Source organism: Aspergillus fijiensis (genome assembly GCF_003184825.1).
Source record: "Aspergillus fijiensis CBS 313.89 unplaced genomic scaffold BO72scaffold_36, whole genome shotgun sequence".
In the NCBI taxonomy this organism is placed as follows: Eukaryota; Fungi; Ascomycota; class Eurotiomycetes; order Eurotiales; family Aspergillaceae; genus Aspergillus; species Aspergillus fijiensis.
Window position 1 is genome coordinate 181,113 of NW_024469012.1, and position 23,270 is coordinate 204,382.

The window sequence follows — 23,270 nt, forward strand, 5'->3', positions numbered from 1 at the left end:
CATTCTCTCATCAGTGCTTTTTCCCGAACTATTCCCTTTCCATAATTGCCCAGCCCCCCCCCCCCCCCCTCTCTCTCAATTCTTGTGTCACTTATAAGCGAGAAGTTGGCAGAGGGATGTCTGACAAACGACACCGCCACGACCAGGTGGAGGAAGACGAAGAGCAGGACCCTTACCTCTGCGTTCCGACTGAGTCCTCCTGGAACCTGACCAACGAGGATATGTCAGGAATCATTCGCCAACAGAGGAATGCAGGGCATACCCGAAGAGACTACGGTGCGTCACCCCAAGCCAAAAACGCTAGAATTTCTGCATCTCTTTCCTATCCAAGAAATCAACTCACATGCAGCAGGTACCATGGATTCTCCTGCGAAAACGGACAACGACCTACGACCCGACGAAAGCCAGCCCGAGGGTTCAAGTCGCGTTCTTACCTCCCAGTCACCATCGGGCCCACTCAGAAAGCCATCAGTAACGCGCCGTATATCCTCGAAGCGACAAGTTCCTCATAAGGGACAGGAGTTTTCTACAGATGACGATGTACAGGAGGTGGAAGAGGATATTGCTAAGCAACAAGGCTCCAATCCGCAGGCATCGCCAAGGATTCGCCCTCTGAGAAAGCAAAGCTCAACCTTGCGACGACGTTTGAACGCCCGAGTGAGCCCCCTGGCTCAAGCAGGCTCAGACGTAGATGGTGAGGATGATACTGCTTCACCTGATTCTGTCATGGAAGGGACTGGGCCGGAGCCTTCTGTTCAGCGATCTGAGACCGGCAGCCAAACTGGGGAAGGTATTCACAGTGAGGAGGACGAGGCGGCGTCGAGTGATGCTGAAAGCTTCACACTGAAGGATCGACAGCAAGCAATCAACGAAACGCATCCGTTCGGTATCAGATTGTGGAAACCCGCTTTGTACAAGAAGAGTCGCTCCGTGGAGAAAACAGCTGAGGGGGACATCCACTCTTCGCCTGGCGGTCGAGTGGGTACCCTCCTATTCTTCGTCAACCTCCTGTGGACCCTGTTCTTCGGGTGGTGGCTAGCTTTGGCTGCATTGACAGGGGCCATCGCATGCTTTATTTTCGCATACTCGCCCAGTGCAGTGGAATACGGACGAGTCTTCTCCGGTCTTTCTTGGTATCTAATCTACCCTTTCGGCTCCTTTGTCCGCCTGGATACGGATGAGAATTACGCCGAGGAAGATGAGGGGGAGGGTCGCAGCATTAGCGAGTATGAACAATGGCAGAACGGCGACCTTGAACATGGTAGACTATTCTTCGGTCCTCGACGCGACCGGTCCCTGGTTGGAAGAAGGAGAAACAGTGTCGATTCGGCCAGTGAACAAGATAGCCTGCTAGGCCGAACACAAAGAGGCCATTCGAGAGAGAGCCCCCTTACCCAGCCGAAGCGACGATTGTTCGGCCGTGGCGAGTGGACGCTTGGCCGCGTGGTATTCTTCGTCTTCTTCTACTTCCTTGTAGGACCACTCATGCTCATTGTCTCGCTTCTTTGTTGGTTGCTGGTTTTCTGGATACCTATGGGACGTGTTACCATCATTCTGTTTGATCACCTTCGCCGGCACCCTCTGGCCTTGTCGTATCATTCTGATACAGCGCATACCAGAGTTAGTCCCGGTTCTTCCTCGTCTGTTCTGTTGTGCACTTATCGCGCAGCTGGTCTGCGATACTGGAAATACACGGTCGGCGGAACGAATATTTTCTTCATCAACCTACTGGGTGTTGTCTTATTTGTTATCTTTGACTACTTTCTTCTCAGCAAGACCCTGGGTCTCCAAACGGCCATCACTCATCCGGGCCTTATCTTCACCCTGGCTCTTGTCTCTATCATCCCTTTGGCTTACTTCATTGGACAGGCTGTTGCATCGATTTCAGCTCAGTCGTCTATGGGCATGGGCGCTGCTGTTAATGCCTTCTTCTCCACAGTAGTCGAGGTCTACCTTTACTGTGTGGCCCTGACTGAGGGAAAGGGTCAATTAGTAGAAGGCAGTCTTATCGGAAGCATATTTGCAGGCATCTTGTTTCTCCCGGGCCTCTCGATGTGCTTTGGTGCTATCAAACGCAAAACACAACGATTTAATGTGAAATCCGCCGGTGTCACTTCCACAATGTTGATGTTTGCCGTCATTGCCGCTTTTGGACCAACACTATTTTATCAGATTTACGGCAGTGTAAGCATGGTTCCCTTCATACCCTATTCACATTTAACTCTGTTCATTCCCTCAAACTCTGCCTTTGCTCACTGCTAATGAGGAGCTCAGCATGAACTTAACTGCCGATTATGCGTCGATACTGAGGAGTCGCGTGGCAGCGATTGCCGTCGCTGTTATTTCTCACAGGTACCAGCTGTCAACGATAGCTTTTTCCGGAAAGCAGTACAGCCTTACTCCTGGTTCGCTGCGTTATTCTTGTTCTTGTCATACGTGATTGGGTTATGGTTCACACTTAGAACTCACGCAGCCCTCATTTGGGCCACAGAATCCGAGGAGAAAAAAGCGTCGGCTCTTGCCAACGAGCAAGCTACGTACGAGTCTCGAAATCTTGATGCCGCTCAAGCCTCAGCAATGGCTATTGGTGGCCTTGCTGCATCCAGGGGCTCGGTGCGCGATTCGCAACTGTACAGACGTATTTTAGGGCAATCCCTGAAGCATGTCGGTCTATCCGAGACTGCGGGGGAATTCAACCTCTCCGCGCATGGCAAAAATGCAGCGCCGTATCTTGTACCTCCGCAAACGACGACCGGGGACCACCACGCAAGCTTCAAGGATTTCCGAGATTTATCTAGCGAGGAGAATGAAGATCTTGTGCGCCGAGTAACTGAGGTAGCAGCTACGGCGGCTACCGTTGCCGCCCGTGACGCAGCCCGGTCTCGGAAGCCGTCCGTTCAACTGGGTTCGCTCCGTCAAACGACAAAAGCTCCCGCTGATTTGGCAAAGTCGCATTTGGATGAAGGTGATGAAGTTGGCCTCGAAAATACTCACACCAGCGGTGGGCATGATGCGCCGAATTGGAGTAAAGCCAGGAGTTCGATAATCCTCCTGGTGACAACCATACTGTATGCGATCATTGCTGAAATCTTGGTCAACACGGTAGATGTGGTTTTAGAGAGTGTCGACGTGGACGAGAAGTTTCTAGGAATCACACTCTTCGCCCTGGTGCCCAATACGACTGAATTTCTGGTATGTGCAATGAACTCATCTTCCCTTACCGGCTGCTGGATTGCTTACGGCAGATCTCAACAGAACGCAATATCCTTCGCCATGAATGGAAACATAGCGCTTTCTATGGAGATCGGATCGGCCTATGCATTGCAAGTCTGCCTCTTGCAAATCCCCGCATTGGTGCTTTTTAGTGCCATCTATTCTCGCCTGATAGACCCATCGGAGCTACTCAGTCATACATTTAAGTACGTTTCTTCATACTTTCGAGCCAGCTTCAGTGTCCCATCTAACATCATGCAGCTTAATCTTCCCTCAATGGGACATGATCTCGGTCATCCTTTGTGTCTTCCTCCTCTCCTATGTTCACGGCGAAGGCAAGAGCAATTACTTCAAGGGCTCGATTCTCGTCCTTACGTATCTTGTCGTTGTCATCGGGTTTTATCTATCGGGCTACAGCAATATAGAAACAATGGGTGTTGATCGGTTTGACACGCTGGCTCTCGGTCTAAGCTCGTCGGAGAAGTTTTACACCATCGGTCGGGCATCGAGTGGCCAGGCCTTTGCGCCCCACTGAGAAACTCTTTTTCAACCTTCGCAAATTAGTTGTCGCGATGAATTGCCGAACTTTGGGAGTGTACTTTGTCGCTTGAGAGAAAGAAAATCGCATTTTACCAGTCTCTTGTCATATTTCTGGCTAGAACTGCTCATCAATTGGCATTATTTTGCCTTTCCTCTTCCCAGAAGCCTGACCATGGGTGTTATCAATGTTTATCGAAACACTCACCACCACGATTCGTCCCGCAAAATTGGAACCATCTCATTTGACGCCGCCTGCAATTGCTCAACAAGACAATCCCCCTGTGGAAGACTCCCCATCAGTAAGGGAAATACCTAAGGTTTCCATGAGCTCACGGTTCGATCGACGAGAACCCGGTACTCCTGTTGCTTGTAGCATTGTTCAAGAAAAACCTTGTATTTGACGTCGAGCAGTGCCTTCTCCCTCACATCGGTTGTTGGAACGACCTTTCTTCCTGGTTTGCTCATACGATCCATAATCTCCCAAAGGTCCTCAGTCTTGCCGTCCGGGTCAGCACTAGCAGCTTTGGCACCCAGCATCGCTGCTCCATGACACACGGCAGCATGGATATACCGAGGAATAAGTACCGGCATGTCGCACGCCGATGCTATTAGTCTAACCAAAATATCATTCTGGCACTGAGAACCAGACATGAAGATTGACGTAATCGTGTGGCCTGCTTTATTCATGGTTTCCACAATTTGTCTAGTTTGCAGTGCAATGAACTCGAGAGTAGCATAGTAGAACACTGCAAGACCATCGACAGATTTATCACTTGTCAAACCGACGACGGATCCCGCCATGGCAGCATCCGCGATAGGAGAACGGTTTCCCCATAAATCTCCATAGAAAAACAAATGCCGGCCTAGATAAGAAACGTTAGGGGCCTCCTGCTCGTGGGTCATCTCCTTCAGATGTTCGTTTAGGTATTCATATATATTAGCGTTGTAGGACTCGGCGATTGAGGCCGCCTGATTGAATGCTGGATGAGTTTCAATGACATGCTTGAGCAACTCGCCAGTCGCGGATTGGCCGCCCTCGGCCATCCAATATCCCGGCTGAATGGTATCGCGGTACGGCCCCCAAACACCAGGCACAAAGATGGGGTCCTGTGACATCGCAAGGTGGCACGTGGAAGTTCCAGCGACAGCGGCCAGGCGTGAGAAAGCCTGGGTCTTATCATTCTTCGAGACTTCGGAACTCAATTGCCCGGGCTCCAACTCTACTTTGGCGCCGACTGTACCGATCCAGCCTGCATACGCGTCAATGACACCGCTGCCAATTGCGATCCCTGACGGGAGGCCCAATTCGGATGCTGCCTTGTCACATAGAGTTCCCACTACCTCGCCAGCACTGAGATAATCGCCATTCTAGAGCAATGATCTGTTAGTCGGTCAGATATAAGCATATCGCAGTGATCCTACTGCTCCGGGTACAGTAGGCACGTCAAGAAAAATTGTCACAGAAGAAACAAGGCTCACCACCCCGTCAACACCGCCCATCCGCTTGAAGTTATCCTCGACTAGATCGCCCAAGCCGATTTCAGTCAAGAAGTCGTCTTGCCAGCCTTTTACACTTCCGTCCACACCGACAGGAACGTACCCCTGCTTGCAAACCACACTGCAGAAACTTCTTTTCTCGGTTCCTGTGGCGATATGGGTCAACGCATCTGCCAGGTCGTAGAATTTGCACTGATCGAAGAGCTCTTTCGGCATATTGTTCTTGAGCCATAGAACCTTGGGGATTTCCATCTCGATCGACATTTTGCCGCCCACGTAGCGAAGAAGATTGTGGTTCGTAGCATTGATTTTCTCGGTTTCCTCGATGGGACGATGATCCAGCCACAGAATTACATTACGGTCGGAGTCAAAGTTGGGGCTTGTGACTGAGATAGGCTCATCGGTTACGTTGGAAAATACGGACAATGAACAAGTCGCATCGAAACCGATGCCTCTCACAGTCTCGGGGTCAATATTATGCTGGCTAATAGCCCGTTGAACGGCCACACAGATACATCTCCAGATATCGTTGGTAGATTGTTCCTGAGCCATATTAGCCTATTCCTCAAGTGGGCACAGAGACCACGCAAGATGATTGCGGGGGGCGAACATAGTATCCCTGCTGAGGTTGCCAGAGCCCGATGTTCTCAGACGCCAGTCCAACAATGTCCCCTTTATCATCGATGATACATGCACGTGCACTCCCGGTTCCAACATCGATGCCAATATAATGGTCCAGGTGCACTTGGATTTCATCCCGTTTGTCTCTCGAGGCCTGCCTAGAGCTCTGGCGTGAGGTTCGACAGTATGGCAGGGAGCCCGGAGAAGCCATGACTGAGATGATTCCGGATTGGACCTGATATCTCTGATAAATTGACGGCGTAAGACTGAGCTTTTACATAAACATCGAAGTATAGAAACGTAGGTCTGATGTCGATTGCAGTGGCTTTCTCTACCGAGGGGCTCGAATTGTCTCAAAAATGATCGAGGGAAAGAGATAAAGTCGCAGCAGAAAAGTGAGAAGGATGAAGGAGAGAAGGGAGGTGAAGAGGAAGGGGGGGGGAGGGGTGGGTAAATGCGCTGTCCAGTATAGGTATAGACAGTACAAGGGTACATACAATACTACGTTGTATTATCTTACTGATTTGGAGGGTAAGTTATGACTTCGTACGGCCTACGATGATTTCTCTGCCAGCTAGACTAAGCGTGGAGGAGGAAGGGGAGCTGCTGCAGCACTGCAGCAGTATGGTAGCAGCAACAGCCATGGGAGTGGGGTTGGGCGGGGATAAATGGCGGGATAAAGGGCAGGATAAAGGACAGGGACTGGGGTTATTGGAATTCAAGGTCATTAGGTAAAGGTTCATGGTCAGTGGATGGTTCCATGTGGATTGGAAAAATGCCAGTCTATCTACGGAGGTGTGTCCCAAAAGTTATTGAACTGCGCTAATTGTCTCGATGTAAACTGGTTGTAATAATATCTTATGTAATATAAGTATGGCCTAAAGAAGTAAATTATAAAGCTAGATATAGTAAATATTGCTCTAAAAGATGTTACTTGTAAGATTGAATATAGTAACTACTACTAGATTAAGTCTAGTCTAGAATATACTAAGAAGTTTTTACTTGTTTAAGTATTAGTACTGCGAAGCTATTCCACAACTTACTAGATATAATAGATATCACATTAACAAGTCAATACATATATTTCAGCTAAGAAGATTAGTGCGGTTCAATAACTTCTGGGACACACCTCCGTAGGCAACTTTGAACCTCTGTCTTAATCACTTGTAGTAGGCTCGTTCCGATACTTAGGAGGTTTGATACCTAAATCTAGACGTGTGCAAAACTGTACTGTACCATCTACCGACTGTACCATGGAATACTGTACATCTGTACTATATATTACATACTGTATGTATTATATGAATACACCATCGCTCACACTCTTCCAACCAATTCTTCCCCGAGCTTGTAACATTCCGAATATTACCTTACATCTTACAGCGTCGCAGTATGACCTCAGCTGTATTGATAACTAAGTTACTGTACCCAGGAATGTTAACTACATAACTTATTGCTGGCGCTGTAACTGAATTAATCCCACCTAGCAAGCTGCTCCCTTTCACCAACATCTTTCTTCCTCACTGTTACCCCGTCATTGGAGCTATTTACTTACTTCCGTCTTTCTCCTCCTCCTCCTCCTTCTATCTCCTATAAGTGCATCTTTGCTCATCATGTGGCCGTTTTTGTCTCCTATGCTTCTATCACTATTATGCTTTTTTCTATCCTCAAGCGTCGTCAATTCCTCGCCAGCCCCCCAGCCATCATCTGTTGATGTCTTCTACTGGCCCGTCGCAGCTTCTGAACCTTCTTTACTGGCTCAGATTTCATATAACTCGACTTCTATGAACTCAGAGTTGGTCACCTATTCGCCTCCGACTCTTGCTCACGCACAACAGTCGTCGGACTTGGTTCGCATCGGTTTTTTCGCAATCAACACTTCAGGCTCCAAGCACTGGGTCGGGACTGCTACTTCCTGGTCGTCGTTCTTTGGAGATGAGGACAACCGCCCTGTCCTTCGACTTTACGTCGATTCGCCTTCTGAGGACGAATTGTATCACGTTGCTCTAGTATCCTCTACTACATTCGCTGATATCTCGACTCTGGTCAGCCCTCGAGTGGAGCTAGTATCGAACGAGGCTGGCCCGCGTCCGCACCTAAATCAACCTGTCATTATCGGCCCGGACGGAAAGAACGCAGACGAAGTTGTCGAGAAGACATTTTTCCAGAAGTGGGTCAAGCTCTTTCCGATGTCTTCTGCGCCTTATGTGAACTGACTTGCATCACTCAGGTACTGGTGGATTTTCCTCATCGTCACATTTCTCGCCATGTCTGGTGGAGGGGAGGCGCAGTAGTCCCCCGGGCGTCGACGCTCATTTGTAACATTTGGAATAGCCACCTACCCGCTTCAGACGCATCGTGAATCACCCTCACTCCTCAGCTGTCGGAAAACCGCATCCGTAGGACGTCGTGTGCCTTACCCATCATATATCCATCACCGCCATGCGCCCCCTCGTCCTCTCCCAACGCGGATGCGCGTCGCAGGCTCTAGTCCATCCTAGCTAGGTTGAGAGTAGGATGACTGTGGGCCATACCAGATGTTCCGTAGTTTGTCGTCTGCAGCTCCCGAGCGCGAGCATCGAGCTCGTTGGCTGGGCTGGGCTAGATCCCTGATCGACTGAGAATCTCAGACAACGTTACCAATGGGGTCACAGAGTCTAAAGACCAAGATGACAGATTGCAAGCTATGTAGCCCAGATTACTCCTCCAGTCAATGCTAGCATCAGCCAAGATTTGGCGTCTACGAGCCTGCACAAGATGGTCTTGGCAAGCTTGGTTTCCCATTTCTCCATTCACAGCAACTGGAACACTCTGGAGTCCGTGAGTCTCACTTTGCTAGAGTTGGAAACGATACTCATGTACATACAAAATAGCTCTACTTACAGAGGCTTAGCGGGCAGAGAGTGGGCGATAGGTGTTGCCTGACACAAGAACCTGAGGCCGTCTCGCATCAAATACTGGACAGATGTTCCATCAATAGCTGTTTGTTTGTCTTTGCTTGCACTGGAATGTCAGTGAAGATGCTGCTCTCAGAATTTGACTAGTATTGGAAATACTGAATCAGTCGTCGCCCTCCTCCCCGCGGGCCTAAATCCCAGCACATGACGCCCCTATCTGTGATTGCTATCAATCCATTTTCTTCCTCAGAGAAATGCAATTGGAAGCAGACGGCTTCAAGCGACAATACTATTGGTCGTAATTCGATCATGCCGGAATCTTGTGCTTGTGATGCAAGAGGGTAGAACCCATTGGAGTTCTCTTCAATTAGCGCTCTCGGCTCAAGAGCCCAAACATAGACTGTTTTCCAGTTGGCGACTGCGAGCCTTGTCCCTTGCCTTGAAGCAGCAACTATGCAACCAAGGGAATTGGTCGAATGCTGGAATCCCCAGAGGCGTGCAACGACGCTCCAATCAGGCAATCGCCGTCCACGCTCAAGTTGCAAGACATGCTGACAATTCTGTGCGCGACAGAATGTTTCGGATGTCAACAAGCACGCGACGGTCCATTTTTCTTCGCGATGGGTTGCTAGGCCGAAAGCCAGGTATTTCCATTGACATCGAGCGAATCCGTCTAGGACCTGAGTTTCATGGGTCCCAAAGAAAGGAACCTCGATTGAGAAAAGAAGGCTAAGGGAGTCTGTGAACTGTACAGGGCAGGAGTTTTCATACAATGTGGGCTGTATGGGAAAGGACGACATGTCAATCCTCTGGAAAGAGCCGTATAACGTCTGAGCGCGATAGTAGTAGAGTAACTGGCTAGACTTGTCGTTAAAACGAAGACCTACTACAGAGCTGCTATCGTAAGGGTAAAGACCGCGAGCGAGTCTGCCTTGTAAGCCCCGATGGCCATCAAACCACTGCCTTTTGCTGTTGTGGAGAACGCAAGAATTATAGCTAGTTTCTAGGTTATGTCAGCACCGGCAGCCTTGGCTGCAATGACACAGAGAGGCCTACCGATTACCCCCGGCCTCATATCGCAGTTGGATTCTGAGGAACAGATATATAAAGTTACCTCGAGGTCACTGATGTCCTGGGCATGCTGCCAGGAGATTGCGAAAATGCCTCCGCGCGCGGCCGCCAGAGCCAAAGGCTCGTAGTCTGCATGATCAGGGAAAGCACAAATGCGAACAGGGCCGTGGGGAGATTCTATTGAATATCGAGAGAGATAGACGGTCGTATCGGTCCCAAGCTGCATGGCGTGCCTGACGAACGGATGCCTCGCATAATCGTCGCTGTCGTTCAGTGAAGGCCTAAAGCGATGAAGTATGTATAATGTATCATCACCGTCAAATGCAGTTTTCAGAATTTCAACAGCACCTGGCCGACACCACTGAAGCTCCAAGCGAGCTTGGGGTCGGAGCCCACCACCTATAACCTGGAAAAGATGGATGCAATCTTGTTCTCGAAAAACAAGTGCGAGCGTCAGGATCTCCCTACGTACCACTATAGACGCCTTCACGTCAAGGGAGCTAATCCAGGGCTTGAAAGTGACACAGTCCGCATGAAACTGTGCACCATAAAGTTGCTGTGATGCTTGTCTCAAAAGCAGTTGAAATAGCTCTTTCGCATGCATAGAACGGAGGTCTGCGGGTAGAGCTCCCGGAGTTCGTTGTAGGTGGTGCACAAGGACCTCTCGACAATGAGTCGCAATTTCATACATGGTTCGACATGACATTGCCGCCTGTAGGAAAGTTGGGGTAGAACAGGATCGAAGAACCCATTGTATGAGCTCCGTAGGAAGGTTCAGAAGCATGGCCACCAAAGGTCGAAGCGTTTGGCTTGAGGGAGGGGAAGGCAAGTAGTAAGCAGGCAAGCACTCAAGCTTCTGTCCTACCTACTCGTGAGTAGCGGCTGAATGGACGTATCGAAGGAATTAAGCTCCTTGAAAAGGAGAGGATTGATTAATCCCTATGATTAATCACGGCTGGCGGGTCTGCCTGTCTCCCATAAGGCACCAGAGTCACTTGCTGCCTGGAAGGTATAACAAGAGAAACCCCGCCACAACACAGCCAAAATATGTTACTCCCTGGGACTATCTCGGAGGCAGAAATCGCGGCTCTCTGCTAGGCAGAAACCTCGGTTCAAGATTTTAAGACTCATATTTAAGATTTTAGCCGGTATGGAACTCAGATGCGGAAGCACTAAGACAGATCTGCCCTTTAACCAAGGGGAAACGCCTATATATATCGCAGGTGGCACTTAGACTAAATGCCGATACAGTGTGAATATCAGATATATCCTTAATAGAACATTACTTCACTTGCAAGATCTTGGTTCCATCAACAAGATAGTGAGGGAAATTACCATGCGTCAATAAGTTTTGATCTCAAATGATATCCTGTGTATATCTATAATATTAATTTGATTCCCGAGCCACAGCTTATAAACTATCATCATAATAACTAGACCTAAATAAAAAATCAACACCCGAAAATGCTTTCATCAACACATATTGACACGACGACCAAGGTCTAGAATTAAAGCGATTAAGGCATCCCACAAGGTATAATAAGCATCCACGCCAACATGATTTCAAGAGAACCCCTTGTGATTGCATCATCCAGTGATGACCAAGAGATACTAAATATTACCTAATCATACTCTATTCCCCTATGTGTGATACAGCCCATTCCAGCACGCTTTCATAGCACAGAACAAATTGCGAAAGGTTCTGAACCATGCTGGGTCTTTGTCTGCGGAAGTCGTCCACAGTCTTCTCAATGAGGTCGAGACCCTCATCGAGATCCCATTGTTTCTCAGTGAGCCTTGAATTCAAACCATCCACTGTGCCTTGACTCCTTCGCCGCTTCAGTATGTCCAGGACAGTGTCAACCGTACAGAAAGCGCCGGTACGTCCACACCCAGCACTACAGTGTACCAAGACCGGCCGCTGATCCACTGCGTGTCTCTGGAACGTAACGGGAACAGGACTATTCGTTGTAGTGAGAACCCGATCACAATATTCGATAAGTCTGAGGAGGTGTGTAGGCTGCGAGGTTGTTCCAAAGTCAGGCCAGTGTGGGTACTGCAATTGAGTGACTTCTCGCAATGGCTGAAATGGGTATGCTGAATGTGACAAGCCAAAGTGCCTGACAACGATATATGGGTTACCTGGGTCGTCTTTCACGTCGGGGGGTAACTGGCTGCCTTCCAACTCAATATGTGGTGCATCTCGAGAATTTAAGTAGATCAACTTCTGCGAGAAATTGTTGACCTGGCATTGTCCATACTCTCCTGACTTCCAGTAGGGATGACATTTGACCTGACCCCTTTCGACTTCGGCAGTCAATGAAACAACAAGTCGCACATCCTGTTCCCATATCATTCGCCAAAAGTCCTAAAGACATAATGAGCAAAACTTCCAACCACACTCGCCACCGGGGACATGAGAAAGATGGAAGAGACTACATATCGCACTTACATCGAAGGTATCGGGAACTGGGGCCTGGGTGGCGATATAGCTTTTACCACTCTTTTCGGCCTTTAGATGGTTCCCATTCACATAGTCACAGCCACCAGGAGGGACATTCTGGAGTCTCACTCGAGTATGTTCAAAAGGATAGATGTCGTTATATCTATTCTTCGTTCCTTTCTCAATACCGGCAACGCGATACCTTTCTGGCGAGGAGTCAATCGCTGCGGACTCGTCGGATTTATTATAAGACAGCGCTCGTTTCATGCGTTCAAGCTCCCTCTTCTCAAGCTTCAAAAACCTCTCGGAGACTTTATGACCTTTGTCGGAGGCGTCCGATACATCGCGTAGCCAAGGTGGGAGTTGTTGTCTCTTGAGTTCTGTAAGATCAGAAGGGAGTTGTAGAGGTATCTGTCCAACACCATCAACGAGATCCATGTGTTGTCTGATGTTGGCGAAGAAAGGTATCGCCGCATGGGATGACTCGGGGAGAGCACATCCGCCTGCGACTGGAGCTGCCGAAGGGAGATCAATATGCATTCTGGGTGTTTTCTTTGTAGACGCTCCTGAAGCTGGAAGCTGCTGTTGCTTGGTCAAATGAGGGAAGCGAGATGAGAACATTTTGTAGCCCCCAAGTAGAATTCGGGCCTCCCCTCCCCACCCTTCACTGGTGAATTTCTTCAGCACATTAGCTAGCGACCCTGCATCTTTCATATCAGATGTAGCGGCATCAAACACGATTATGTATTGGGATTGCCGCCATCGCGCGAATTTTTTCTTATCATGATCAGCTGTGAAAGTATTCGCTAATTTCTGCGTGTCGAATGAAGGGCGCTTCAACAGTGTTGTCGGTATGCAAAGGTTGAGAGACCCCTCGATAGTCCCTTTCGCGAAATGAGCGTAGGGTCGAACATCTAGAAGCATAATATCACGATCAGATGATTCGAGAAGCGCTGCACATTCATCTAGGGAGATGGAACGCCCGTCCATAGAAGTCATCTGTCCTGAAGGTGCAACGGCACCTGTGACCACTAGGTCTCGGCTCCGTGGATTCCCGTGGCTCGTGGATTCTTTCAAGTGATTATTGAATGCCAGTCCACTTCTTGAAAGAGTCAGGTTGTTATCGAGGGTTATATTGTTTGCAAGGTGAATTCTTGGATAAGATATTGCAGAATGAGCATGTGGTACTGCTTCTCCAATGTTCCCAAAGTTGCCCGGACTGTCCACATTAATTGAGAAACGATCAGGTCCCGAACGTTCTAAGACTGTACTCGAGGGACCAAGTCCGGGAGGTCCATGAGATGAAGGGTTAGTATCACAAAAAGAGAAAAATGATGTTGAGTTTGCAGGGTGGTCAAGCTGCAAATTCTGGCACTCTGACGGCCAAGGAGATGTAGGTGACCTTGAGCCTGTCATAGCCGACATGATTCTATGTCAAGACAGAGAGTGACAGTCTGCCTTTCTAGCCGGAAGGTCGAGGTTCGTGATCAGATATAAACCTGCTTTGCCATCGCGATATTAAATCTAGCCTGGTGAGCAGATTGACAGTCGAGTCTAGTCGAGGAGTGGTGTTGCCTACACCAGCCACCCAGACTTGCCAACTAGTTGCTCCACACCATATGACCCAGCAAGCAAATGTACACTTGACTGACGTTATTGTCTAGAGGTCTGGATACTTGAAGTACAGAGCCTGGCCCTTAACTGGCGAAGCAGCGGAGCGAATAAGATCGTTAAAGGCAGATGATGCCCACTGGGGTCCAGATGGGCTGGCTGCAAACTCTGGCAAACTCTGGAAGGAGGCGGTAATGTTACGGCTTCAGCTGAATATGAATTGAGAAGCCGACAAGCGGGTTGGTGAAGCAGCGATTAATTAGAAGCTTAAACGGAGGTAACGGAGATTTTCAAGCTGATATGTCTGCGAAAGGAAGACAAAGCCCATGGGGAGAAGTGGGCGAGAAGACCGGCAGAAGGTAAAGGTAGGTAGGTAGGTAATTTTGACTCCTCGCAATCGGGGAATACCAGGTCTCAGCCAAAGGGGAGGGAATTGCACGCCCGACTGCAGTTAAGTTCCTAGACCAATGGAAATATGAGCAAGGAAAAGTGGGGGAAGGGGAGGGGAGGTGGTCACTGTTGGCTGATATCACTGATCCACTGCCATTGTTCGAGCATGAAGGGGGGGAATCGGGGGTCAACAGCCGAGCGAATTGTGCGGAAGAGCGAATGGAGGGTAAAGGAAACGGAGGGAACGATGTTGTTCTCTGGGATATGACGTTATAGGGTGGGTGGCAGAGGGTCGGAAGACGGCACGTGTGCAGAAAGACTCAAAACCCATGCGGCGGCGGCGGGTCTGGATCTTCTTGATCTACCAGGAACTTAACTGAAGTGTGGCGATGCTGTCAAAATTCAGCATGCAGCATTTATTGTATGTGAAGCAGGAAAGGGAGAAAGATGTAAAGAGGGTGCAAACAGCCACCACTATCTTTGGTCCAACTTTACCTAAGACATATTTCGCGTTCATTGGATATAAGTTCAATTTCTTTACTACGTGGGCAAATAGAATTCAACAGGGGCTCAATGATCTGTACCACATCGTTTAGAATACTCGCTACACGCGGCTGTGGCTACGTACTGATAGCAGCTTGGGAAATGAAGAAAGAGACAGAAAAGTCAGAAAAAGGGAAGGAGGAACCCACAGGACCAAGCAGCTGTAGTCGACTATGTTAGAATGAAAATACGTTGAGTGCGCTATCAAAAATCGTAATGAAGTCCTTTGTGTAGCACTTCTCGACCATCTTCATTTAATGAAATGATCTCTCGCATCAGACTTGCGAGGCGAATTCTTAATTTTGCATGACAACACAATGTAGTCATGTTCATGAGCGCGTCGTCGCCACAGCCATACATACATAGTAAAGTAAAAGGAGACCTCTGCGACTGTATGGAGGATTTCAAGCTCAATTATAGGGCTGTTGGTCAACCCATTTATAAACAAAGATGGGGATGAATATAAGATTCCTGTCTCAACTGCGACACCTTGTTAAGCCTGTTCAATTCCTCGTCGTCGGAGTCTCAAGGTGGGGGATTCCTGGTGCCCACTAGCTTCGCCTCATTTAGGCCCTTCATTCTGACAAGGCACAGCCGAGTCGAGATGTCTATCAATATTGAAGGTGTTCTTGAGGTCCAGGTAATTGATGCTTCATTGCGGTCGGCTTTTGTGAAGCCGCATTTGCCACGGGTACTTTTTGGCACGTAATCGTTGAGCAAACGCATCGAGAGCAGGCAAGAAATGGTTGGCTGGCTTTTCAACAAGTATGAGATAGCCAAGAAAGTGCAAGGTTTACGTCCATTTTTGTGACGAAGTGGGTTTATGCTGACTGGGGGCTCGTTGTAGAATGGCTGAGTTCATGGGAATAACAAGGTGTTACCAAACATGTTGTGATTGCATTGAGATTCGTGACTTCTTCAAATCTGAGGTCAGTGCTTCAAAGCCTGCCATCAGGTTCACCTTTGAAGCGCTGCACACGTTTTTGTTCCCAGTCATCAAGGTCCTTCGCCATAAGCCTCTTGAATGCAAATCAGCAAGTCATGTACTTCTGCAGGTCTATGTGACAAGGAGATGATCACTAACGTAGTATTCTTCCCGTTCGTCTCCAATGATCCTTCTTCGCGGATTTCGTTTTATGCCTTCCTCGCCGTCCGGTCCCTTGAGACCCAGATTAAAGGCTTCCTCTTGGCTGAGTTGTTTTACTTTGCGATCATAACGTTCATATCTCAAAGCGGCAGCCGGTGTCAATGCGAAAGACCCTGCGACTATGATCATGATGAAGGGAAAGCCAAACAGTAGGAATGGATGTCGGGGAAGACGGGATCTATATGCCGCACCGACTCGCTCCCCTAGGGTTGATGAGGCGGTTGTCGCACGCCGGAATTTCTTGGCTTGGAAGACGGGCATTCTGATATTAATCTCAAGATTGACAAACTTTCGGTATCAATTGAGTCGTCAAGGTAGGAACGCGGAAACAAATTGGCCTCTGGATAATACATGGACGCTGCGGCAGCTGTAAGGCTACACACCGATTGCCGTACCGTTGACAGATTGTGGGAAGTAGTTATTGGGCGGCTAGAGGTTCCTCGGCGAAACGAAAATCCGCCATCTCCAACAAGCCTAGCTAGCAATCGCCAGCCAGAAGTCTGCTATAAACATCACGTTGTGAAAGGCAACGGAGCAGAGTGACCAAAGAGGAACAACTTCCCGCCAGAAGAAGAACGCTGGTATGTTGGCTCGAGTTCCGAGTGTAGCCAAAGTTCTGGGATTTAAAACTGATGGCCATTTTAGTATCGCGGATCTACTTCCTCCAAAGCCTTTTGCTCCTTCCCTCATAGATTTTACGACGGCAGCGAAGCTCTCTCGATGACATCCACGACCCGAGGCTCCTTATTTGGGGCCGCTGGCGTAGGGACCACAACACAGCCGGCAAATTCACTGCAGAACAGCCCAGCAAGTATGCTTGGGAACACGCCCGCAACACAAACGCCTTCAGGCGGATCCCTGTTTGCAAAGCAACCGCAGGCACAACCGCAACTTACCCACAGCTCTTTATTCGGACAAAATACAACACAGACTAGTGTAGCGCAAGCAGCGCAGTTGTCTAATCAGACGCAGCCCGCCTTCTTTAATAGCCTACTCGAGCGCGGCAAAAAGAGGCCTCTCTCCGCGATCGGTCTGAACAGCAATTTCGACGAGTTGCCTACATTGCAACTGGGCCTCGATGATATCCGCAAAAAGGCGCGAGAGCTTGGTACCAAAGAGTCCAACAATAGACAACAATATACAGCGAATAGCAGGGCGTAAGCTGTCTCTCCCCACCTTCTCCCCCACCTCTCATTGCATTTCAAATGACATACTCATGGCTCTCAGTCACTATATGCTGGCTGCCTCCGGGGTCTCTCCTGGTCACGCGCTACGGGACCTCAAAGCTCTAGATCCCCAGGCTTCTCTATCGGTGACTCCTAAAGAGCAGGAGACGTTCGATCCTGATAATCAAAAGTACCTAAGGAACCTACAGCAGCGTGGTCGTCAAGTCATGATAACGGAAAGCCTTGCCCGCACGCAAAGAGATTTTGACCTGTTTCTGGAAGAGAAACTCGACCTGAATTGGGAAGACCAGCGGCGAAAAATATTTCAACACTTCGGGTTGACACACAAAGACGACAATGCTAAGGATGGGAAAAGTACGTTTGGCCGTTCAGTCCAAAGGACACAGCAGTTCAATACTGCGTCTGGCCATGATCCTGCTTCGGCCTCGCGTCGGAGTGTCTTTGGGCGCTCCGGCTTGGATAAATCGGTCATTGGAATGCCGGGGACTGGAGCGGCAGGTCTTCAGATATTTGAAGATTCGATGGAGCGCAACGACGGTCCGGGTAGTCACTCTTCTGATCTTCGTTTTCTGAGGGAGAAGATAGGCTACTATGCAGAGAAAGTACAGCTGCTGAATTCGGCCAGACTCCAATCTCGGACATTTCCGATTCTATACAACTTCTCTGACGTTGAACAGCGCGCAGGTGGTGACGTAAGTTCGCGCGATCCAATTTTTAATCTATTGCTGACTTGCGTTAGGTTCCACGGCAAATGTATGATGGCTATAAAGCCTTAATCAGTATTGTTGGGGAGTCACCAGAAGCGATGAATATCTCGGCTCCTTCCGCATTGAGGGAGCGACAATTTTCTTCGGACTATTTGGATGAATTGCCAACCTCACGCAAAGCGAACAATCTCAAGAATCGTATAATCGAGGGCTCACGGTCATACCTCGAAAAGCAATTCTATATCGATGTGGAGGGTGCGATTGCGAAAAATCCCCGAGAAGCACAACTCGGTGGCATCCCAACCGTGGTCAACAAGATCAGGGCTTATATCAGGCTCAGGGCCGCAAGAAGAGACCTCGCCCCTGACGGAACCGAGTTGCAAATGGTCGGCGAGGATTATTGCTGGATTCTTATCTTCTATCTCCTTCGCTGTGGATTCGTCACGGAAGCAGCAGAGTACGTTAGCCAAGATCCAGGTTTCCGCTCCTTAGATCACAAATTTGTGACATATATGACAACCTATGCCCAGAACAGGCGGTTGCCGAGGGACCTGCAACAAAAAATCAACGGAGAGTATCAACAGCGGTCGCGAAATGCCCCCGATAACACTGTCGATCCTTATCGCATGGCATGCTACAAGATCATTGGGCGCTGCGAACTCACTCATAGACGCTTAGACGGCATCAACCAACAAGTGGAGGACTGGATGTGGCTGCAATTTACCCTGGCCAGAGAAGATGATCGTGCGGAGGAGATTGCAGGTGATGTATTCGGGCTTGAAGACATCCAGACCGATATCGCAGAGATTGGCCAGAAGCTCTTTAGCAAAGGTCAAGACGGCCAGGGTGGCTACGGAACCTTTTTCCTCTTGCAGATTTTAGGAGGCATGTTTGAGCAAGCTATCTCATATCTTGTGTCTTATGCTCCGGTTAGTGCAGTACACTTTGCCATTGCTTTGGCATACTATGGCCTACTCCGCGTGTCCGATTTTTATACATCGGGCGAAGGACTGCGTAAGTGGCAAACTTTGGAGTGTTTTACCTTGCTGGCTCCTTTATTAACGAAGATAGTGTCCTACACTGTCAAACAATACCCACAGATTAATTTCGCCCTTCTCATCACGCATTACACGAAGCAGTTCCGCACAGCATATGTCGAGGCAGCGATCGATTACTTCTCTTTACTGTGCCTCAATGCCGACTTGCCCGGTTCCTTGGGTAAATCTCAAGCAGCTGTGTGTCACGAGGCTTTGCGAGAATACATTCTGGAAACCAGAGATTTCGCTAAGCTGTTGGGTGATGTACGTTGTGACGGAAGTAGGATCAAAGGTTTGATCGAACAGCGAATCAGCTTGATCCAACTTGTCGACCAAGAAGAGTTCCTGAAGACAATAACGGTACAAGCAGCGGCTATTGCTGACGACAAAGGGCTGACCACTGATGCGGTTCTCTTATACCACCTTGCCGAAGACTACGACCGCGTCATCGATATCATAAACCGAGCTCTTTCCGATGCTGTCGCCATAGATCTAGGAGGGCCAATGCTGAAGCTGCAACCTTTGAGACCCCGGGCTAATTTGCATAGTGATAGTCATGGTTCAACCCAGGGATCTCCGCTCGAACCCGGGAGTAGTCTCAGCCTTACTGCTGTGGAAGATCCGGTTGTTTTAGCTAAAAACATGATCGGTCTATACAACGCCAATGCCCTGTACTACCAACGGATCCGACAAGTCAATCGTGACTCCTGCGGGTTGTTACTTCGGATGATGGAGGCGAAGGCAGAAGTTGAAGCAGGAAATTGGACTCCTGCCCTTGATGTAGGTTTCCTCCATACTATCAGCCCTTATTTATCAGCTCTCATAGTCGTTGTTGCGCTGACACTAACAATTCGTAGGCTATCAATGACCTTAACCTGCTTCCGCTACGGGCAAGAGGCTCTGTTCCCTACGTACGAAGTGCTGCTCAAGCTTTTTCGTCGTTCCCTGCCATAATCTCCCACAATATCGGTCATATCATTATGTGGAGCATCACTTGCATCGGCCACGAACGTGACCGTCTTGGCTCTAGTGCATACGAGAATGAGATCAGACAGGGGTTAGCTGAGGAGCTGCTTGTCATGGCTAAAGACTTGATGGTATTCTCCGGAATGGTCAAATACAAGCTCCCGCCTAAAGTGTACGAAACACTTGCGCGCGCTGGGGCTGAGATTGGAGCATATTAAGAAGTGCCCCCTCTGCCCATGGAATTTGGGATGCACACTTCATGTTCATTTGCACTTTGTTCCTAGGCTTTTGCCGACTTAGAACACCTCGTAGTTTTCAGATAAGATTAGAGATCCTGAAGATACACATTGGCCTCTTATATTGTTTGGCCAGCGTGAGGTACGCATGTTTGTTTTTCCTAGTACGTACAAACTTCATTAGCCACAGAGTAAGCCATGCGCCGGTGCTTTCCCGCAACTAAAGCTCAGACGCCAAGACCTAGACCCGCCTCGATCATTCAAACCCGCTCACTCGCAGCAACCAGCCTACTACTAAACTCTCAGTTGGATCCCAGATACTCGAAAGTGAATGAACACCAGAGAGAGGACTGGCATAATGTCGCATCAGCCTTCATCTTGCACCCAACACTAAGTGATTCGCAATTCCATCATGGATATATGCTGCATCGCGCAACCTAAGAACATTGCCCTGTGCATACACCCTTCTTCACGAAACCTTTAAGACGAGGAGAGTCCAGTGCCCGACATGGGACATGACCATGATGACGCCTCTGACACGACTACGAAGTCTACACTATCCAGCCTCGAGGATGAGCCGTTGAGTAATGAAGTTTCGGCTCCAGCGGAATATCAAGGGGGAGGGGCCTCAATCGCGAATATGGTTACATCTTGTGAAGAAGATGACCACGGTGGTCAGGAAGTCGGCAACGTGTCAGATAACCTGATTCTTGGAAGTCAAGCTGCGCCTGAAGCTGTTAGTGCTAGAGAAAATGGGACCGCTTCGAGCCCCGACGCCCCCGCGTTGCAGAGCAGCACGATTTTCCCATTAAGAGAGATGAGCACCAATTCTGGCGACACACCCACGTCGCAAAATTCGGGCTTGCCCAAATGTGACTGTCTTATCAACAACCCCCCCAACATTTCCAGGATTCGACGAGTAATGTTCGAATGCAAGGACCCTATAGAGATAAGTCTTGAGGAGTTTGAGACTTACTGGCCGTTCATTGATAACGTGTGGGTAAAACAAAGGTCTAATTCCAGCAAAGAGGGACACTGTACTACGGACTATTATATGTGTCGATTGCGACGTCCAACTCATCGCACATCAGAGACACGGCCTCTGCCCGAAGGAAAACGGCCCCGAAAGAAAAGGGTGCGAGAGGGTGGCATTTGCAATTTCCAGATCAAAGTAGTGAAGTTTGAAGGGGCCTATTCAACTGTGACCATCGCGAGGACTCCGGGAAGTAGCCGTGTGCACTCGCATGACCTCGATTATATCGACAAGGTGAAGCGAAATTCGGGGCTCATGGAGTTTGCACGAAGGGAAGCAGTGAAGGGATATTTACCATCTTCCATCTATACCAAGTTCAAAGAAGCACCTGCGAAGCTTGAGGAGGCAGGTGGCAAATTCCTCACGGTGACAGATGTGCGCAATGTTTCAGCAAAGTGGAGAATCCAGAACCCCGAGGTGAAACTTGTACCGCATGATGGCTATGAATACCAAAAAGGCCATGGAATCGTGAGAAAAGGGGGAAGTGAAAGCAACGGCGGCAGTCCGGTTCTATCGAGTACGACCCCGAAGTCGTCGTTACCACCAGACACTCTTTCGTTTCCTCAGTTCTCCTTGGAGTTCCTCGGACCCTATCTCCCAAAGCACGATGAGCGGCGCCCATTTCCTCATGTCACCCTATCTTACGCATCTTCCATGGACTCTAAAATCTCACTTCTTCCAGGCATGCAGACAGTGCTCTCGGGACCCGAAGCTAAGCTTATGACGCACTACCTGCGATCTCGTCACGATGCTATCTTGATTGGAGTTGGGACGGTCCTTGCTGACAACCCGGGCTTGAACTGTAGATTGGAAGGGGCAGGAGGCTACGGCGGCCTGGGGAGAATGTGGCAACCGCGACCCGTGGTGATTGATCCCACCGGTAGATGGCCCATTCATCCCGAGTGCCGCATGCTGAGGACTGCAGTGAATGGTAAAGGCAAAGCGCCATGGGTTGTGGTATCGCCGGGAGCCCGCATTCACCCCCAAAAACTGGTGATGCTCAAAGGCTATGGGGGCGACTTTCTTCGAATCATGGAATACAATCAGGATTGGCGCCTTCGCTGGGAAGCCATTCTGCGCGCTTTGGCATCCGAGGGTATCAAGAGCGTCATGATTGAGGGCGGAGGAACTGTCTTGAGTGAGCTGTTAAATCCCGAGTATGCCGATTTTATTGATTCCATAGTTGTGACTGTCGCTCCCACTTATCTTGGCTCTAGTGGAGTGAGCGTGAGTCCAGACTCTAAGCGCGACGGAGAAGGAAAGCCGAACGCGGCATTAAATCCCAAGGATGTGAGATGGACACCATTGGGTCAAAACGTTATTATGTGCGGCAGAATCCGCACAGAGAATCCCCTCACTTCTCGCATTCAGGGATAAAAAGGCTCTTTTACCCCCTGCTTATTCTCTCTTTATTTCCCTCTATGCCCCTTTCCTCTGCCACTCCCTGGTCCTTCCTTGTTGACACAGTACTACATCCCTTTGCACGGTATATATAAAGTCAATGTTAATGTTCATGAATAGAATAGATCATCTAAATCCAAACCTTGAGCCTATAATAATAGTAATAATAGTAGTGATAATGATAATACGATAGCTATCAATAACATCTCGCAAGCGCATTAGAGGTAGGGGCCACATGCATATGCAGATGTTTGAGTGAGAGCCACGCTAGTTATCTTTGAGCCCTGATCATAATGAAAAGACGCATATTTGGCACATGACCGTTAAGAAGAGCGTAAACAAAGACGCTGCTGTCAGAACCGTCATTTCTCACACACAATGAAGTGACAGAAGTTGCTGGAACGACTTTGTGATTCACTTGACCGACATTCGCATATCGCTGACATGCCTTGTGGATGGGAGACTACAGAAAGTAGGAAACTTGAAGTATGGTTGACTTGCTCTTTCAAGCTTTCTTGGTTTGCTCACCAGTCATATGTTGCTTATGTACAGTGCTTTGGGCACCCTGCTTGCTAACGTAGACTAGTCCGACTTAGGTTGTCGTCGTCGTCGTCGTCGTCGTTGTTAGTGTACCAGTAACTACAATGGGCTGTTGTTTCCTTCAGCTAAAAACAGTAACAACAACAACAGTCACGGGTGGAATACCCCAGGTTCTAAACCCGCTCCCAGC

The 23,270-nt window shown here is 49.0% G+C and overlaps 7 protein-coding genes across 7 annotated transcripts; 4 read left to right on the forward strand and 3 right to left on the reverse strand.

Annotated features, from left to right (window-relative positions):
* Nucleotides 1-116: 116 nt before the first annotated feature.
* On the forward strand, nucleotides 117-3,907 carry BO72DRAFT_513225 (calcium/hydrogen antiporter; the record flags this gene model as incomplete). The annotated part of the gene is made up of 5 exons (XM_040949461.1): nucleotides 117-276; nucleotides 350-2,184; nucleotides 2,275-3,192; nucleotides 3,256-3,419; nucleotides 3,475-3,907. The coding sequence occupies 5 exons, from the start codon at nucleotides 117-119 to the stop codon at nucleotides 3,746-3,748; spliced, it is 3,351 nt and encodes a 1,116-aa protein (XP_040799572.1). The 3' UTR covers nucleotides 3,749-3,907.
* BO72DRAFT_433003 (FGGY-family carbohydrate kinase) lies at nucleotides 3,858-6,284 on the reverse strand. Its single transcript, XM_040943185.1, has 3 exons — nucleotides 5,861-6,284; nucleotides 5,233-5,793; nucleotides 3,858-5,121 (listed from the first exon to the last, which is right to left on the reverse strand). Exons 1-3 carry the CDS (start codon nucleotides 6,080-6,082, stop codon nucleotides 4,066-4,068), a joined length of 1,839 nt encoding a protein of 612 aa, XP_040799573.1. The 5' UTR covers nucleotides 6,083-6,284; the 3' UTR covers nucleotides 3,858-4,065.
* A 1,200-nt stretch (nucleotides 6,285-7,484) lies between these two features.
* On the forward strand, nucleotides 7,485-8,165 carry BO72DRAFT_460373 (uncharacterized protein; the record flags this gene model as incomplete). The annotated part of the gene is made up of 2 exons (XM_040946465.1): nucleotides 7,485-8,041; nucleotides 8,102-8,165. The coding sequence occupies 2 exons, from the start codon at nucleotides 7,485-7,487 to the stop codon at nucleotides 8,163-8,165; spliced, it is 621 nt and encodes a 206-aa protein (XP_040799574.1).
* Nucleotides 8,166-8,911: 746 nt separating this feature from the next.
* ptpA (putative protein tyrosine phosphatase (Pyp1)) lies at nucleotides 8,912-13,707 on the reverse strand (the record flags this gene model as incomplete). Its single annotated transcript, XM_040946994.1, has 4 exons — nucleotides 8,912-9,727; nucleotides 9,832-10,408; nucleotides 11,948-12,207; nucleotides 12,292-13,707. The coding sequence occupies 4 exons, from the start codon at nucleotides 13,705-13,707 to the stop codon at nucleotides 8,912-8,914; spliced, it is 3,069 nt and encodes a 1,022-aa protein (XP_040799575.1).
* Nucleotides 13,708-15,764: 2,057 nt separating this feature from the next.
* On the reverse strand, nucleotides 15,765-16,234 carry BO72DRAFT_382206 (cytochrome c oxidase assembly protein COX16; the record flags this gene model as incomplete). The annotated part of the gene is made up of 2 exons (XM_040941462.1): nucleotides 15,765-15,845; nucleotides 15,911-16,234. The coding sequence occupies 2 exons, from the start codon at nucleotides 16,232-16,234 to the stop codon at nucleotides 15,765-15,767; spliced, it is 405 nt and encodes a 134-aa protein (XP_040799576.1).
* Nucleotides 16,235-16,466: 232 nt separating this feature from the next.
* On the forward strand, nucleotides 16,467-20,223 carry nic96 (linker nucleoporin NIC96). The gene is made up of 6 exons (XM_040943186.1): nucleotides 16,467-16,554; nucleotides 16,619-17,130; nucleotides 17,201-17,852; nucleotides 17,900-18,881; nucleotides 18,939-19,684; nucleotides 19,762-20,223. The coding sequence occupies exons 2-6, from the start codon at nucleotides 16,694-16,696 to the stop codon at nucleotides 20,086-20,088; spliced, it is 3,144 nt and encodes a 1,047-aa protein (XP_040799577.1). The 5' UTR covers nucleotides 16,467-16,554; nucleotides 16,619-16,693; the 3' UTR covers nucleotides 20,089-20,223.
* A 700-nt stretch (nucleotides 20,224-20,923) lies between these two features.
* Nucleotides 20,924-22,516, forward strand: BO72DRAFT_382247 (RibD family protein; the record flags this gene model as incomplete). The annotated part of the gene is made up of 1 exon (XM_040941466.1): nucleotides 20,924-22,516. One exon carries the CDS (start codon nucleotides 20,924-20,926, stop codon nucleotides 22,514-22,516), a length of 1,593 nt encoding a protein of 530 aa, XP_040799578.1.
* Nucleotides 22,517-23,270: the final 754 nt, after the last annotated feature.